The 18,172-nt window shown below is 34.0% G+C and overlaps 1 protein-coding gene across 4 annotated transcripts in view; it reads left to right on the top strand.

The window, feature by feature from the left end:
• HERC4 (HECT and RLD domain containing E3 ubiquitin protein ligase 4) overlaps positions 1–18,172 on the top strand; it is a 91,386-nt gene that overhangs the window by 65,799 nt on the left and 7,415 nt on the right. For 2 of the 4 annotated variants that reach the window (XM_084904247.1, XM_084904248.1), the window contains 8 exons: positions 1,241–1,360; positions 2,674–2,697; positions 4,924–5,022; positions 8,744–8,911; positions 9,140–9,283; positions 11,063–11,229; positions 11,837–11,903; positions 13,946–14,028. In XM_084904247.1, coding sequence (XP_084760373.1) covers positions 1,241–1,360; positions 2,674–2,697; positions 4,924–5,022; positions 8,744–8,911; positions 9,140–9,283; positions 11,063–11,229; positions 11,837–11,903; positions 13,946–14,028 — 872 coding nt within the window. The remainder of the gene's footprint in view (positions 1–1,240; positions 1,361–2,673; positions 2,698–4,923; positions 5,023–8,743; positions 8,912–9,139; positions 9,284–11,062; positions 11,230–11,836; positions 11,904–13,945; positions 14,029–18,172) is intronic. The other 2 variants (XM_084904249.1, XM_084904250.1) reach the window with 1 other exon arrangement.

Raw genomic sequence — 18,172 nt, forward strand, 5'->3', positions numbered from 1 at the left:
TATACTTAGGTGTGTGTTTTTCTATCAGTTACTGAGGGGTGTTAAAATTTTCAACTATGATAACTGGGTCTGTTGATTTTCCTCTTCATTTTTTTGAAGCACTCTTATTTTCATATTGTTGTGACTTCTTGATAAATTAATTATTTTGTCTTATGAATGTGCCATTTTTACTCTGGAAGTGCTTGTCCTGAAATCTATTTTAAGAGTACTCTCCCAGTTGCCTTCTTTTTTGGGGCCTTGCCCCCCAAGTCTCACCTTGAACACTTTCAGTTTAAGAGTTATTGAAAGATGTAGAGAGAATTTGCATACAGATTTTGCGGCTTCACCCTCTGGGATTCTTTCTGAGCTTTTTTCCCCCTTGCCGTCTGCCACAATGGCAGTCTCAGTTTCTGATCTGTGACTTCTCTGTCTGGTAAAACTGCTGCTTTCTGCTTGAACTCTTATCTCCTAACTCTCACATTGGTTTTAAGCCACTCGCACGGGAAAAATTTGGGACCTCCATTTTTTTTAAATCCCATTACTTTGACTTTTTGGAGAATCCTGGCCAGTCTTATAGAGCTTTTGTCAGAATGTCTGTCTGATTGTTTGCTTAAGGTGATGTTTGAATTGTTCCTCTATCCTTTGTATTTCCTATAAACTGGAATTTAGATCAAGAGACTTGATTTTTGCTTCAGAGATAATGTCTATATTTCCTGGTGCATTATATAAGCTGGGTAATGTTTGATTATTCCAGTATTGGTGATGATTATTAGTTTGATCACTCAGTTACGGTGGTTCTCTCCACTGTAAAGATTTGTTTTTCCCTTTGTAATTATTAAGTAACTTCTAAGGTTGTAATTTATATTCTCTTTATTTTTCACATCCTGCCTACTGATACCTCTTAAAAGCATTAGCTATAAGTCCCATCCCCAACCAGAATTCCTTATAATCTCTAGTTTATATATACTATATATATATATATATATATATATATATATATATATATATATGTTAATGGCACATTTCTCATACTGGGTGGTGGTTATATAAATTTCATTTTTACTAGATTTTCAGGTACAGAATGCATATATTAGATCTTAAAAATCTGTTTAACATACATTTAATATGTGCATATAGTAAATTATTTTTTATGGGAAGAGGAAATTCGTTAAGAGATTTCAAGCCTTTTTCTATGAAAACATTTTTCAATCTCAGGTAGTAGTTAAGTTAATGTTATTTACTTTTTTTTTTTTTTTTGTAGGTAAATGAGAAAGCGGGGCAGATTATACAGTATGATAAATTTTATATACATGAAGTACAAGAATTGATAGACATAAGAAATGATTATATCAACTGGGTTCAACAGCAGGCCTATGGGATGGTATGTTTCCTATTTTATGATTACATTTTTATGTGTCATTTGTCCTAATATGAAAGCAATTATTTATTTTAGAAACACCTAAGTTTTTTCAAGCTTCTTTCCAGAGATTACGATTGAAATAAAAACATTGCAAAGGAGCAGTTACATGTTATGCATATTTATTTATAATAAACATTCCACTCTTACATCAAAGCAAAATCAAAGAGAGAGATCATACTTTTTTAAAGAACAATGCAAATTTGACATGGATTTATAACTACTTATTTTCCAGGTGATTGCCTCTTAATTTTCTAATGTTGAGAATAGTAAGAGTTCCTGAGACTAGAATCCTAAGAATACTAGAGGCTTGATGCACAAAATTCATGCAAGGGGCGCAGCCCTGGCAGCCCTGGCTTCATCCAGAAGGTCATTTGGCTGTTCTGTCTAATTAGCATATTAGCTCTTCATTGTATAGGATAGTATTACTGTTGGGAGATTAGAGCCTCAGAACTACCAGCGGAGAGCCCTGGGACCGTTGATTCTATTTTTTATTATTTCCCCTTTTATGTGTTTAATTTATTTCAGATTTCTTCATGTACATCCACATGTGTATATACTTCTTTCTATGTTGCTAAGTCCTTAATAACTAACACTTAATATCCCCATTAAAATAATAGCATAGTCTTAATAAAACTTGAATTTAGCATGTATAATTTTAATATGAAAATGGGTAAGCAGCTAGATATAAAACAGTCAGGTTTATACTCTTATTTGCTAACCTTTATCGTGAACTTGAGGCACCCTTTTCTACCCTGAATCAGAGAACTTACGCATTATGTATATAGGAGTTGTAGAAGGATGAGTAGCCCTTTGTTGCTTGGTATCTAATATTTTCTCTTCTCAAGTTTTCCACTTGTCTCATTATTTTTCATATTCTTTCCAGTTAACATCTCTCTTCACAATCAAACTTATGTTTTGCCAGATAGAGAAACTGAGCCCTAAAATTATTTCTTTAAGACCAAGTTAGGCTAGGATTAGTTTCCCTGCTCTACCTAAATTCTGCAAATAGGGTGCTTAGTTGCTGAAACCAAATTTTATTATATTCAAGCCTCAATAATTTTATGATCAAAGGTACCTGAAACACAGGTGTTACATTTATAACATACAAGGTACATGTGGAAAGGGTAAGTTTTGTTGTAGATGTATTTTGGTCTACATTAATTCAATATTCTTTTGTAGCAAAATATATGAAATGCTACTTTGAATAGAAATAGTTAAATTTGGACACTAACATTGCTCTTTCCTCATTATTACATTCTGCACGGCTGTCTTAGGATATCAACCATGGATTAACTGAGGTAAGTTTGGTGTAATAGTCTCATGTTCAGAGAAAAATAGACTCTGCTTTGTCTTAAGTGATAGGAGAGCCAAAGGTTTCTCCCCTGTGTGACTTTAAAATATATATACACATTTATAAAAATGAATGTTTAGAAATTATCCTGTATAGAATTTCAGAGGCATTTTATGAAGAAAATTAAACCCTATTTTCAATTTAACCTTACACCTATATGATTCTTTTCAGTAATATTTGCTTAAAATTCATTCCTATCCTCCCAAAGTCTTCCACCATAAAATATAATGTCCTTCAAAACTTTTAAAATTTGATATATGCCTATAGAATAAGTAGAAAATATTTTATATTTGAGAAGTAAAATGATCTTCAAATTTTAAACTAATAATTGATGCTAGAAATGGTCATAAAATTAAATAAACTTTTAGCATGATAATCTTCCTCACTTTGTTTTACATAATCGGCAGTCTTAAACCTACCTCTTTAACATTTGGAAATGTTACAGAACTTCCTTTATACTTTTGTTGTAGATTAGGTTTTGTTTTGTTATGCTTTGCTTTGTTTTTTCCTACTTGAACCAATGAAGCATTTAGAGTTAGCTTTAAGTTATAGGCCTAACATCTTTGCTTCCTTATTCTTAAATAGAAGTAGCCCATAAAATTATCAAATTAAAGTTGTAGAACCAAAGGGAGAGGATTTTAGAAATCATCTTAGGCCCTAACCATTTTTGCTCAGTGGAAAGAGCGCTGGCCTGTGGACTGAAGGGCCCCAGGTTTGATTCTGGTCAAGGGCATGTAACTTGGTTGCGGGCACATCCCCAGTAGGGGGTGTGCAGGAGGCAGCTGATTGATGTTTCTCTCATCAATGTTTCTAATTCTCTATGCCTCTCCCTCTCCGTAAAAAAATCAATAATATATATATATATATATATATATATATATATATATATATATATATATATATATATTTAAAAAATCATCTCAGTGTTCTGGAGTTTCAAAGTAATAAAATGACTTTCCACCATTAATAGTGACACAAATACAGGAAAGAGGTGAAAAATTGTCTTATGAAAAATAGTGACGCCTTGACCAGCATGTTCAGTGGTTAAAGCGCCAGCCCATGCACTGGAAGGGTCTTGAATTTGACTCTCGGTCAAGGGTACTTACCTGGGTTGCAGGTTCGATCCCCGTGTGGGAGGCAACTAATCAATGTGTGTCTCTCACACTGACATTTCTCTCTCTCCCTACCTCCTCCTTACTCTCTCTAAAAATCAATGGGAAAAATATCCTCATGCGAGGATTAACAACAAAAATAGTAATTTATTGTAAAGTTAATATAATTCAGGTTTTGTTTTACTTGTTGAGAACATGTAATCATGTAATGTGTAGAAGTGCAGATTCAGACTAACAAAGGACTTTCTAAGTACTTAAAAAGAATTGGACTGTTTCATGGTATATTAGGTTTTCATTCGAAGCCTTAAAGCAGGGGCTCTGTGTGAGGGCTGGCACAGAAACATTGCTCTTTGGGTAGGTAATAGGAATACGTCCTCCTTTAACTTCGAGAATCTGTGACTAGATCAGACCCCCCAATTTTAAAGATTGGCAGAGCATAATAACACTAGCGCTGATTTTATATGTTAAATGAAACAACATATTGTTAGGCTCGTTAATGTGGCAACCTAATGGCGTGCAGGAAATATCTTTGAAATGAGTAAACAGATTGCTTTATCATTGGCCTCAGTTGCTAGAGTAGCCCTAGCTTTTGTGAATTAAGTGCTGAATTTAACTTGAAGGTTTCTAATTTTAGAATAAATTTGCAATCTACTTCACTGAAACTTGTAATTTTTGGTTTTGTGGACTCTCAAGAATAATTCCCTCCTATTGGGAATTGGGTTTATCATTAAAAATTCTATACAGGCATACCTCGTTCTATTGCAATTTATTGTGCTTCATAAATGTGGTTGTTTTTTTTTACAAATTGAAAGCAACACCAGCAAAAAGATTGACTTGCTTTATCTTGAGACTCACTTTATTTCAGTGGTCTGGAACTGAACTTGCAATATTTCCGAGGCATTATGCCTGTATTGGGGAAACAATAACATGTTTAATTTATGATTCCTAAACAACACACAATGAATAAACCAAGAATGTGATCAACTTTATAAGAAGTGACGGTACCTATAAGAAATATAATCACAAACTAATTTGTACTAATAAGTTAATTTTTTTTCCAGTTGGCAGATATCCCTGTTACAATCTGCACATATCCATTTGTATTTGATGCCCAAGCAAAAACTACTCTGCTACAAACAGATGCAGTCCTACAGATGCAGGTAAAATATTTTATAATATGTACTAACCTGGTTTTAGAGTAGTTTTGGATTTTAATGAAGTTTTTAAAAAGTAAATATTTGAAACTTGCTTATAATCATCTTTGGGCATATTTTGTGCCTGTGTGTTCTGTCTTTTGTAGAGTGCCTTTGGTACCTATAAAGAGCACTGTAGTGTGTGATATGTATGTTCTTACGAGGAATAGAATAATTAAGTCTTTTATCATATATCTAAAAAATAAAAAAGGTGCAATCCTCTTTCATTACAGAAATATGCAATCTTTATAAATAATTTTACTAGTTAATAAACTAATTTGCATCAAGTCTTGCTTCATTATGTGTCCCCTATTTACATACTTTGTAAAAGATAGAGGTAAGTAGAGGTGAACAGATATTAAAGTAGAATGCATTTGATCACTTTATAGGAGGAGGAGAAATCTTGAAGAAAGTTTTATTTAAAAATTTTTTTCTAAATTTGGTTGTCTCCTCTCTATCCTTTCTCCCCCGACTCCTGTGTTTATGTTAAGTATTCTTTTATTTATCATAAGGATTTTTTAAAACTAGTTTACATGTGACTTTGAAGGGCTACAGTAGGTTTGCTTTATCATTTGAACCTGTAAGTAAAGGTTTTGAGTTTTTTTCCTCTGGTATAGAATTTCTTTCTTTCTTTCTTTCCTTTTTTTTTTTTTTTTTCCCCTAAAGGTACAATTTCTTAGAGAATTGAAATCTTTTTTTTTTTTTTTTTTTAATATATTTTATTGATTTTGTACAGAGAGGAAGGGACAGAGATAGAGAGCTAGAAACATCAATGAGAGAGAGTCCTCTATCAGCAACCTCTTGCACACCCCCCACTGGGGATATGCCCACAACCAAGGTACATGCCCTTGACCGGAATCGAACCCGGGACCCTTCAGTACGCAGGCCGTCACTCTATCCACTGAGCCAAACCGGTTTTGGCTGGTATAGAATTTCTAACTGTAGAGACTGATGACTAAGAAAAGAATGAGAAGAAACCTTGGGCACTTAATATTCTAAAAATGTTTTTAAAAAATTAACCCCTTGCTGAAACCGGTTTGGCTCAGTGGATAGAGCGTTGGCCTGTGGACTGAAAAGATCTCAGGTTTGATTCTGGTCAAGGGCATGTACCTGGGTTGCTGGCACATCCCCAGTAGGTGGTGTGCAGGAGGCAGCTGATCGATGTCTCTCTCTTATCGATGTTTCTAACTTTCTATCCCCCTCCCTTCCTCTCTGTAAAAAATCATTAAAATATATATTTTTTAAAAATTAACCCCTTACCCCAGTGCTGATTGCTATTTTCATTCCTTTAAAATTATTTTGTAGGGTTCTATACCAACAGTTCATAAACCATTTTTTTGTTTGTTTGGCAGCTGTTAAGTCAATAAGTCATTTGGTGCATTTTATATAGGATATTCCATTTTTAAAAATTATCTTTATTGAAAGTATCATAGATATCATGCCCCACTCCCACATTGATATCCCTCCATCCTGCCCCCAGGCCAAGAAACTGGAAAATCATAGGAAAAGAACACTCATTTTTTAAATTTATTTTTTATTTTTAAAAATATATTTTTATTGCCGAAGCCGGTTTGGCTCAGTGGTAGAGCGTCGGTCTGCGGACTGAAAGGTCCCGGGTTCGATTCCGGTCAAGGGCATGTACCTTGGTTGCGGGCACATCCCCGGTAGGGAGTATGCAAAAGGCAGCTGGTCGATGTTTCTCTCTCATCGACGTTTCTAGCTCTCTATCTCTCTCCCTTTCTCTCTGTCAAAAATCAATAAAATATATATTTTTTTAAAAATATATTTTTATTGATTGCAGAGAGGAAGGAGGAGAGAGACACACACATATCAATGATGAGAGAGAATCATGGATAGGTTGCCTCCTGCAGGCCCTCCTACTGGGGATGGAGCCTGTAACCCGGGCATGTGTCCTTGACTGGAATCGAACCTGGAACCCTTCAGTCCAAGCCAAACCAGCCAGGGCAAGAACAAAATCTTTAAATAGTAAAGCCAGATGCTTGCTTTGTGAGCACATAGGGTGATCACTCTGCTAGATGAATTTCTATAATACCTCCTTAGCCAGGCTATTTCTTACTCTTTAGAAAAGGGTTTGTTGTTTTTTACTTCACTCTACATTCCAGTTCTCTTTTGAGAAATAGTAGTGTTCAGATTTATCATATTACAGTTCTATGTTTACTTAATAGTATCATTAATTAATATAATTTCAAAAGGATACTCTTATTTATTTTTAATAAGTTTTTATTGTTCATATTATTACAAATGTTCCTTTTTCCCCCCCCCCACCATTGCTCTCCTCCACCACGTTCCCACCCCACCCTCTGCCCTTTCCCCACCCCCATTGTCTTCATCCATAAGTGAACAGTTTATGTTCAGTCTCTTCCCACACCCCCCTCTTCCCTTTTCCCCAAGAATCGTCACTTCACTCCCCTTCCATACCTCTGATTCTATTATATTCAACAGTTAATATTGTTCATCAGATTTTTTTTTTAATTTCCTTGGTTTTTAGATTCACTTGTTGATAGTTACGTATTTGTTGTTCATAATTTTTATCTTTGTTTACTTTCTCTTCTGAAAGAACCCCCTTCAGCAATTCATATAATTCTGGTTTGGTGTTGAAGAACTCCTTTAGCTTTTTTTTTTATTAGTGAAGCTCTTTATCTGACCTTCGATTCTGAGTGATAGCTTTGCTGGGTAGATTATCTTTGGCTGTAGGTTCTTACTATTCATCACCTTGAATATTTCTTGCCATTCCCTTCTGGCCTGCATGGTTTCTGTTGAGAAGTCAGCTGACAATCGTATAGGTGCTCCTTTATAGGTAACTACCTTCTTTGCTCTTGCTTCTTTTAATATTCTCTCTTTGTCTTTTGCTCTTGGAATTTTAATTATGATTTGTCTTGGTGTGGTCCTCTTTGGATTCCTTTTGTTTGGAGTTCTGTGCGCTTCCTGGACTTGTAAGTCTAATTCTTTCACCAGGTGGGGGAAGTTTTCTGTCACTATTTCTTTCAGTATGTTTTCAATATCTTGCTCTCTCTCATCTTCTGGGACCCCCATAATTCTGATGTTGGTTCGCTTGAAGTTGTCCCAGAGGTTTCTTACATTATCTTCAATTTTCTGGATTCTCTTGCCTTCTAGCTTCTGTGGAGGAGTGTCTTCTGGCTCTTTATGTTCCAAATCTTTGACTTGATTCCAAAAGGATACTCTTATATGTGTGTGTGTGTGTGTGTGTGTGTGTGTGTGTGTGTGTGTGTGTGTGTGTATTTATTTATTTATTTATTTTTATTGATTTCAGAGAGGAAGGGTGATGTAGAGATAGAAACATCAATGATGAGAAGTAATCATTGACCAGCTGCCTTCTGCATGCCCCCTACTAGGTATCGAACCTGCAACCCAGGCATATGTGCCCTTGACTAGAATTGAACGTGGGACCTTTCAGTCTGCAGGCAGACACTCTATCCATTGAGCCAAACCAGCTAGGGTTCAAAAGAATACTCTTTATGCCCAAAGCACAGTTAATTAAGTTTTTATACTATACAATACTAGATACTGTATTAGGTGCTATATGAATTTAGTAGTATAGGAATTATTATAGGGATTATAGGATATCTAATAGGTAGAAGTTGCTTTATTTAGTCACAGTAGCTTCTATGTAGCATTGCTACTAAACTTTTAATCTTTTGTCTTTTAGATGGCTATTGACCAGGCCCACAGACAGAATGTGTCCTCTCTTTTTCTCCCAGTGATTGAGTCTGTGAATCCCTGCTTAATTCTAGTGGTACGCAGAGAAAATATTGTAGGAGATGCAATGGAAGTCCTTAGGAAAACAAAGAATATAGACTACAAAAAACCACTCAAGGTAATTTGACTTTTTCCATTGTAATAACTGGGACTTATTTTCAGAAAATATGTCTTAACATTTTCCTATTTGTTTTTAGTATATCTTTGAAACTTAATAAAATTATATACCTAAAATTTTTTAAACTATTAATTGCTGAGCAATTTTTTGTAATCAATAACACATTATAAAGTCTCCAGAATATACTTTCATTTCTTTACATTCAGTGTTTGCATTATGCTACCTTAGGTTATATTTGTTGGAGAAGATGCTGTGGATGCAGGAGGGGTACGCAAAGAATTTTTCTTGCTCATCATGAGGGAATTACTGGATCCTAAGTATGGCATGTTTAGGTATTATGAAGATTCCAGACTCATTTGGTTTTCTGATAAGGTAAAAGGCTCACCCATCTAAGTTACTTCTGTGTTTATACCTATGTTTGTATAGCTATCTGTATCAAATTAACTTAATAGTAATAAGAGTTATATTGGATTCTTAACATTTGAGCCAGAAATCAGCTTTATTGCCATTTGAAAAGGCAACACATGTTAATGCTTACCACACATTTCAAATTAGCAAAATAAATTAAGTAATAGTCAGTCTGAAAAATGTTGGCCATTCTTTCTACTGATTTATATTAGAGGATTGAATAATAATTGCCAGATTAATTTTTCATCTGAAAAAAAATTATCATTAGGAATCATTGACTTCTCTACCTTTATCATTTAGGGCAGAGGTAAACTCAGTAAACTAGAGTCTATGAGCTAAGTTCCTCCCAGCACATGTGTTTGTAAATAAAGTCATTCATTTATTATCATAGCTGCTTTCTAGCAGGGTTCCTAATTTTCAGTATCACTAATATTAAAAAATCCATATTAAAACAAGTAATTTTTAACTCAGAAATGTGTGTTTGTGTGTATGTAGATGAAAATGTAGAAAGATAGGCAGTTTCCTGGACTACGAATAGCAGTACAAACTGGAACAGGTGTGGAGAAAAATATTTTGGCAGTAAGCTTTACTACCTTTTCACTTTGTAATTTTTTCTTACAAAGCAGAATTTTTCCTAAGGAAATATACCAAACTATGGACCAAAATATATGCAAAAAAGATGCCTATCATATTTTTAATATTACTAACTACCGTGTTTCCCCAAAAATGAGACATCCTCCAAAAATAAGACCTAGCGCATGGAAAGATAAGACATCCCCTGAAAATAAGACCTAGCCCAACTTTGGGAGAAAAAATTAATATAAGACACTGTCTTATTTTCGGGGAAAAGGGGTAGTTAGAATAACTAACATTTATTGAGCATTTACTGTGTGCTTCAGGAACTCCACTAAAACCATTTTATATACATTATCCCATTTAACCCTCACAACCACCATGTGAGATAAATACTATTTTTGTCTTTGAAACTCCTGAAGCTAGATGGTGAATGAACTGTATCTGGAGCCCCAGATCTACTTTTTAAAACTTTATTCTTAACTCTCCTGCTCACCATATATTACTTCTCGAAAGGTTGGGGGAGAGGTGGAATAAGCATGGTTTTCAGTGCTTTAATAATCTAATTGTCCAATTAGGGTAAAATAGCTAATTTAGCAAAACATGGTACTTTTATATGATGCAATGTGCTTCCATTAAAAATCATGTTCTGAAGAATACTTGGTGACATAATTAAATACTTGTGTTGTAATTAGAAAAATGAGCAAACCTTAAATATGTTTTTCTGAATATTTTTCTGAACTTACAGTAGATGAAAATACATAAGTATTTTTAAATAGCTTCTGAGTAGTTTTTGTGATTTTTATGTTTTCCATATTGTTAATGTGTATAATTTTTTAAATCTGAAAAAAAGTTTGTCATCATTTATTTAAAATTTAATATGAAAATGTTTATATTTCTGGGTAAAAATGCCAGTTGAGAAGTTATGTGTATAATATGATCTCAGCTAGATTTTAATTTTGTCTTAGAGAATATATTGAATGGAAATGTGCAAAAGAATGCTAGCAGTCGTTTATCACAGGGAGATAGGAATAAGAATGAACTTTTTTCTTGTTATTTTTTCTATATCTTTCCAATTTTCTACTATTAAGTATTTGTTTTTATAATCAGAAAATATTTATTACTCTTTTAACTTGGAGAACAAGTCTTTATTTTTTTCCTTATTTTTAGACATTTGAAGACAGTGATTTGTTCCATTTGATTGGTGTTATCTGTGGATTAGCTATTTATAATTTTACTATTGTGGACCTACATTTTCCTTTGGCTTTATATAAGAAATTGCTGAAAAAGAAGCCATCCCTGGATGATTTGAAAGAACTAATGCCTGATGTTGGGAGGTTAGTTGTAAAAAGTGGCACGGGTGGGGTTTAGGAAATAGGGAATATATAAAAAGCTATCCTTTTAGGAATGATTGTGTTTCGTTGTTCTTGTTGAATTTTCAAAATGAACAAAAGTGCTTTAATAAAAGCTATTACTCTGACCCAAAATTTACAAGCATAAAGCCATTTGCTAAATTCTTATAGGTTTAACAATACTTTGTGAAAATCAGGTAATAGATTTAGGAAGGTGTTACCTTAGAGTAGTTAAATTATTTACTTGGACTTTTACTTCTGATCACCTTCATGCCTAGCTAGAATATGTAAAGTTTCTTTTTATTTATTACATAAAATGGAATGAAAATTGTATATAAATAAGGACACATATTGAAAATAGGTGAGTACCTTTGTATTCCAAGGAAGAAATAAAAGTAAAAATGTAATTATTTTTTCTTCAACAATATTTATGTTTGCTATTATACAACTAACATTTTGAAGCAAGTGTAAAAGTACAAATTACTAAGAAGATTTTATCAAAAATGAATGAGAATTATATATTTACTCATAAGCAAAATTGTCAAAATACACAATAATATTTCGCCTAAAACGAACATACTTTGTTTTGCAGAAGCATGCAACAATTACTGGATTATCCAGAAGATGATGTTGAGGAAACATTTTGTCTTAATTTTACGGTAAGATGGAAAAATATAGGTTAGGCTGATTATTCATCATCCCTTTTATTTGACAGATGTGCCTTATGGTATTTTTTTATTTTGATTGATGAAATTCTTAAAGAACCCTTTAGCTAACATTTATTGTGCATTAACTATATGCTAGTCCTAGAACATGCATTCTCTCATTTAATCCTCGTAATAATCCTATTAGATTGGTGGTATTATCCTTATTTTACAGATGAAGAAAACTGAAAAAAGTCGTCATATGTCAGAGATAGTATTTACAACCAGCTCTGATTTCAAAGCCTATGTAACATGAGAATATTTATCAACGAACTTAACCCTTATAAAAGGTTAACATTCCTTCACACTAACATTCATTCTTGCCCATTTTGTCTTACTGCTGGTTGACATACCTAATAGAAATACAAATACATTGGAATGTTACTTGGAAAATGAAACTGCAAATCATGTGAAAGATGCATAATTAGACTCTTGGGAAAGGGTAAAACCTTTAGTTGTTTTTTTTTTCATAAAAACTTTTTTGTATATTTGTTTTCCTCCCAAGCAGTACTTCTTGTGATCTTATAGTTAAAGCTGATAAAATATACCATATTCTACTCACAAAATTTGCCCCCAAAATTGTGCCCTCTCAGAAAATAATATATCCATTCTTTAATTATTTTTAAAATTGCCTCATGGTATAGTTTTAAGCAAATTAGTAAATGTATGGTGAAGTCAGTTGTATTTCAATAATTGTTTTTGTCAGGAAAAATATTCTCCTTGGACTTTTTTTGTAATTATGACATTTTGATTCCCCTTTTCAATTATTTTACTTATAAGCATATCACTTCACATCTTTATTGATCATCTCAATTGACTTAAAACATTGGGTTCCACATAATTCAATTTCTAATTTATCAGTAAGTTTCTGAATGCTTAGTATATTCAAGAACTATGGTAATTCAAACATTCCCACTACCATTTCTTTCCTAGAGATTTTCAGTCGCTCTTAGTTGCTTACAGACTAAGAGCTTTCAGATTAGGCTTCACAGACATCTGTGATCTTGTTTTCTAACTCTCATTGTATTCTTCCACCCAAATTCTGTCATGCTGTAGTTTTCTTTCACACACCCTACCATCTTGTTTTTTAAGTGCAATACATTTTTTAAAAATTGATATCTACTTTCATTTTTGTCCTTTAGTTCAGTCTGTGTGCTCAGTCAGATATCGAACCCCCTCCCAAATTTCAGAGCCCTACTCATTCTTATAAGTGCTTTGAAATGACATTTCTTCCTCAAGGTCTTTCACACTTCTCCAAATAGAAGTAAGTTCTTTCCTCTGTAGACTGATAGCATATTGTTCATGTCACTATTATATAGCATTTATTTTAATATGTGTTTACATGTCACATTTCTCCTCCTTTACTAGGTAGTGAACTCCAGAGCAGGAATTTATGTATCTTTTATCTGATCGTGTCACTCCCACCATAGTGTTTATAGGTAGCAGGTACTAAAAAAATGTCTTAATAGAAGATCAGAGAGAAAAGATGCAAAGGTGGGAATGGTAACATTTATAGGAAAGTTAGCAGACTAGTAAGTGAAATAAAATGTTTTAAAATAATGACATAATTGGAAAACCCACCTGTCATCAGGATTGCAACAAGGCAGATGTGAAGTGGAAAGAATGCATAGCTGGTCTAAACTGAATGCATTTTGACACTTGAATTCTATTTCCTGTCCAAACAAAACATCATTTCTAATATTTTACTGTAACTTGTAATGACCATTCTAAAATTTTATGTACGATAAATACTTAATTTATTATTAATTAACCAAATAGTAATTTGTAATTAGTCAAGGTAGGATTTCAAAGTACTAGAGAAGATGAAAATTTATAGTTGTGGCTTTATGCAGAATTCAAATAAGCTTATGGTAGCAGAATTTTACCTCAAATTTATTAGTTCTTATTTTTAATGAGAGAAAGGTAGAATATAATAATAGGTTATTAAAATAATAAATTTTGGGTCTGACATTGACTTTCTTTAAAAATTTAAATAGATCACAGTTGAAAACTTTGGTGCAACAGAAGTGAAAGAGCTGGTTCTAAATGGTGCAGACACAGCTGTTAACAAACAAAATCGGTAAGTGAATTATAGCAGCATCAGTGGTAGCAATAAGATTTTTCTGTATTTAGAAACATGTCACACAACCTGAAGTTTTTTACCCAGATAAAACTTAACTTTTTTCATGGTCAGTGAGTAAGTAGCTTCCCTTTTGCTCCTTAAATCCCTTCACCATATTAATAAAGGGTTAAAAAGATCATAAACAACAAGAACAAAGAGAAGGAATAACAGAAAACAGCAGACACATTTTTTTAAAGCTAGAAAACAGTGATAATTAGCCAACTTGAGAAAGCTATAACATAAGATAGACTAGGTGGAGCCAAGAAGGTAGCCAGTTCATCTTGTAGAATGAAGGCTCTGGAATTGAGAATAAAAATGTTAGGAAGTATATGGGGTTTAGTGGAGTGCTGGAAACAGATAGATTGGCTATGAAAGCAGCAGCTAGAAACCCATTTCGCTTATCACACCAGTAGCCTGGGAACTTCCTCTCTCCAGCATTAGCAGAAGATTGGAAATTTACCTTCTGGAGAGATTAAAGTAAAGGTACTAAGGGTTTGAGGACTCTCAGATATAACCAGGGACAAGAGGCTAAACTGAAAACAGGAGTTTGGAAGTTTACAGCTTCCTGTTTGACATTAAATTGGAGGACTCTTCTCTAGCAAAATTCCCTAACTTTTAAATGTGAATGGTTAGCCAAAGGTCATAGACATTTAAGGAAAAACCAAAACCAGTCAAAAATAATCCAAGGAAACAAAAACAGTGTAGGGTGAAGAAAGTGAAGTCAGGAACCTCTAAATTATAAGGGTAGCATCCATATGGATACTATTAAAAATTAAAAGAAATGGAAAGAATAGAATTTGTCAAAGAAAGGCACTAAAAAAAACTTTCCAGAACTGTAGTGCCTTTTAAGATCGAAAGCATGGAAATGGGGGGAAAAGACACAGACCAGGACAAAATATGAGAAATTTCAAAATTCTGGAATAAAGGGGGCCCTAAAACCCTTGGGGGGGGGGTTGGGGCAGACCATATACAGAGCATTAGAGTCAGAATAATCTACTTCTTTTTGTTGTTTTTGTTAATCCTCACTGTGGGATATTTTTCCATCCATTTTTAGAGAGAGTAGAAAAGAGGGAAAGAAATATTCATGTGAAAGAGACACATTGATTGGTTGGCCCCTGCAGGCCCTGCAACCAGGGCCAGGGATCAAGCTTGCAATTGAGAGGTATATGCCTTTAACCATGTACCTTTCCATCCACAGGCCAAAGCTGTATCTACTGAGCCAGACTTGCTAGGGCCAGAATAATCTACTTCTAATGAATGATACTGAAGCTAGAAGATCAAAATTATGGAAGAAAATTTTTTTTAACTTAGAATTCTATATTGAAACTATCAAGTGTATGTGGGTGTATAAAAACACTTTCATACATGGAGAGTCTCAGATAATTTCCTTCCAATACCTTTTTCTCAGGAGGTTACTGAAGGATGCTCTACCAAAACAAGCAATTAAATTAAGAAAGAGGAAGACATAGGATCCCCCAAAATAGAATCCAATATAGGAAAGCGCCAAAGAGGATACCTTGTGCAGAAGGAGTACCCATCTGGGTTAGACCAAGAGGATGGAGGGCTTCAGGAGAAAAGTACAATTGATGCTACCTAGTATATTTGAATGAAATAAAAAGGAGGTTGGCAGTTCTGTTCAAGTAGCAAACTAAGGGAAACAAAAGTTCTTTTTAAGAAAAGAAAGGTAACCATAGAATATTCTGTAGCTTAATTATGAGTAATATTTAAATCACAAAAATGTTAACAATGAAAATTAAACCCAAAATTGTTATAATGGGAACATCCTGGGAGGCAAAGTGAGAGTAGTACAATTATGTAAAAGGTAAATCCTTATCTTTAATAGTAGATACTCTGTTCTTTAGATAGTATTTAAAATTGAAAGTCAAGAAATAACAATAGAACTATGTTGTTGAAGGATGAAGGTTAATACTAGGAGGAATAGCAAGGTGATAACACATAGTTGCCTTTGAATGGCAGGAATTTCTGGTAGAAAGATGTAAGAAAGAGAACTGCATTATTCTTTTTTATTCCAATTCTTTAGCTTAACTAGCTTAATGGCTTTTGCCAGGGACTTCATGCCAATGATTATAATCCTGATTCTGCTCCTTAAAGCTGTATAAATTTAGATAAACTAGTTGATGTCTCTCTGCCTCAGTCTCCTTTTCTGTAAAATGAGATGGTAAATTGTACCTACTGCATGGAGTTATTTTGAGGATTAAATGAGGCGATAATTACAAGAGGCTTGTTAAAATGGTACCTAGCACATGTATGTGCTCAGTAAATGTTGGCTGTTAGAATTATTACTGTTTGACATTTTTAACAAAATTGTGTGTATGTCTTCGATAACAATGAAGCTGATTCTAACATATTGTGGAAAAAACTTAGGTCTTCATGCTATTTTTTTTTTTTTAATCTTGCTTTTGAAAACAGATTTTTTTAATGCTTTTAAAGTTTCTATTGATGAACTAATTCTTTAAGTTTCAAAAAATATTTCACATAGATTATTGACTTTAGAAATAATTTAAAGAATTTTGACCCTTGTACTACCAGCCCTACTTACATAATGAAACTGTTAGAGACAAAATGTTATTAGTGCATAAAACAATTTAGCCTTTTTTGCTCAAGGGACTTTTAAGAGACTTACCTAGTATAGATAAATTTGCTTTCTAATTAGGTGAATTATAAAATTATGCATTACAAAATTGTTTCTTCTCATCAGAACCTATGTTATCCTATATAATAAGAAGTAATATGCAAATTGACCTTCATCGCCCTGCCACAAGATGGCCTCCTCCATGTGGTCCAAGATGGCTGGCAGGGGAGGGCAATTGTAGGGATCAAGCCAGCACAGGGGAGGATAGTTGGGGACAACCAGGAGGGTAGGGGAGGGCAGTTGGGAGTGACCAGGAGGGCAGTTAGGGATGACCAGGTCAGCAGAGGAGGGCAGTTAGGGTAAGATGATCAGATGTCCCGCTTTTGGTGGAACAGTCCCGATTTTTAACAGTTTGTCCCGCGGCGTTTTAAAAAAGTCCCAATTTTTTTAAAACGCCGCGGGATGCGGGACAAATTGTTAAAAATTGCCGAAAGCGGGATGTCTGGTCACCTGAAGTTAGGGGCAACCAGGTTGGCAGAAGAGGGCAGTTGAGGGCAATTGGGCCAGCAGAAGAGCAATTAGGTGTCGATCAGGCTGGCAAGGGAGTGGTTAGGGGGTGGTCAGGCTGGTAGGCAGGCAAGCATTTGGGAGCCAGCAGTCCCAGATTGTGAGAGCCTAAACTGGCAGTCAGACATCCCCCAAGGAGTCCCAGATTGGAGAGGGTACAGGTTGGGCTGAGGGGACCCCACCTCCCCAGTGCACAAATTTCGTGTACTAGGCCTCTAGTATTCTATACTTTACAATAGCCTCCTTTACCTTTTTTTCTCTTTGTAAATTCAGTTTGGAATTATAATTTTCTAAGAAAATTATCTGTAGATGACTAAATTTACCAGTATTTTCCAATGTAGAATAAAACTTTCTAATTTGGAAGACAAGAATATAAAATAATGAAATCCTTTAGTATCCATTCTTGTTATTTATTTGACCAGATAGTAGCTGCCTAAAGTGTTTGTGGTTAACAGAACAAATAAAATAAAATTGTAATTCTAATTGCTGGGTAAAGGGGCTTCCTTTTTTCTTTACAGTTTCCTTTTGTATCATAACAGGCAAAAAAAATCAAGGTTGTGTGTGTGTGCACGTGCATGTACATAAACACATATGTACTTTTGAAAAGAAACTATACTTGCAGTCTTAAATGATTATCCTAAAAGATTGCTTAATTACCCCTCTTGGAATTTAGTTTTTAAAATAAGTTTTGTTCCAGATTTATTGTAACCCAAGGAAAAACAACTATCTTACCAAATAGTCTGAATCCTAAAGCTTGCTTTTTAAAAAAAAAATTTTTATCACCTAATATATTTAATAAATCACTCTTTTTAGGAATACATGTGAAATGATGCATGTTTATTATAAGTAATTCGTTACTATTTTAAAATGTATTTTGATAGCCATTTGCATCTTCATTCTTCCTACTAGGAAATGACGTGTTTCATTTAGGAATAGCCCCAA

Source organism: Pipistrellus hanaki (assembly GCF_964339955.1).
Source record: "Pipistrellus hanaki genome assembly, chromosome: 14".
Lineage (NCBI taxonomy): Eukaryota > Metazoa > Chordata > Mammalia > Chiroptera > Vespertilionidae > Pipistrellus > Pipistrellus hanaki.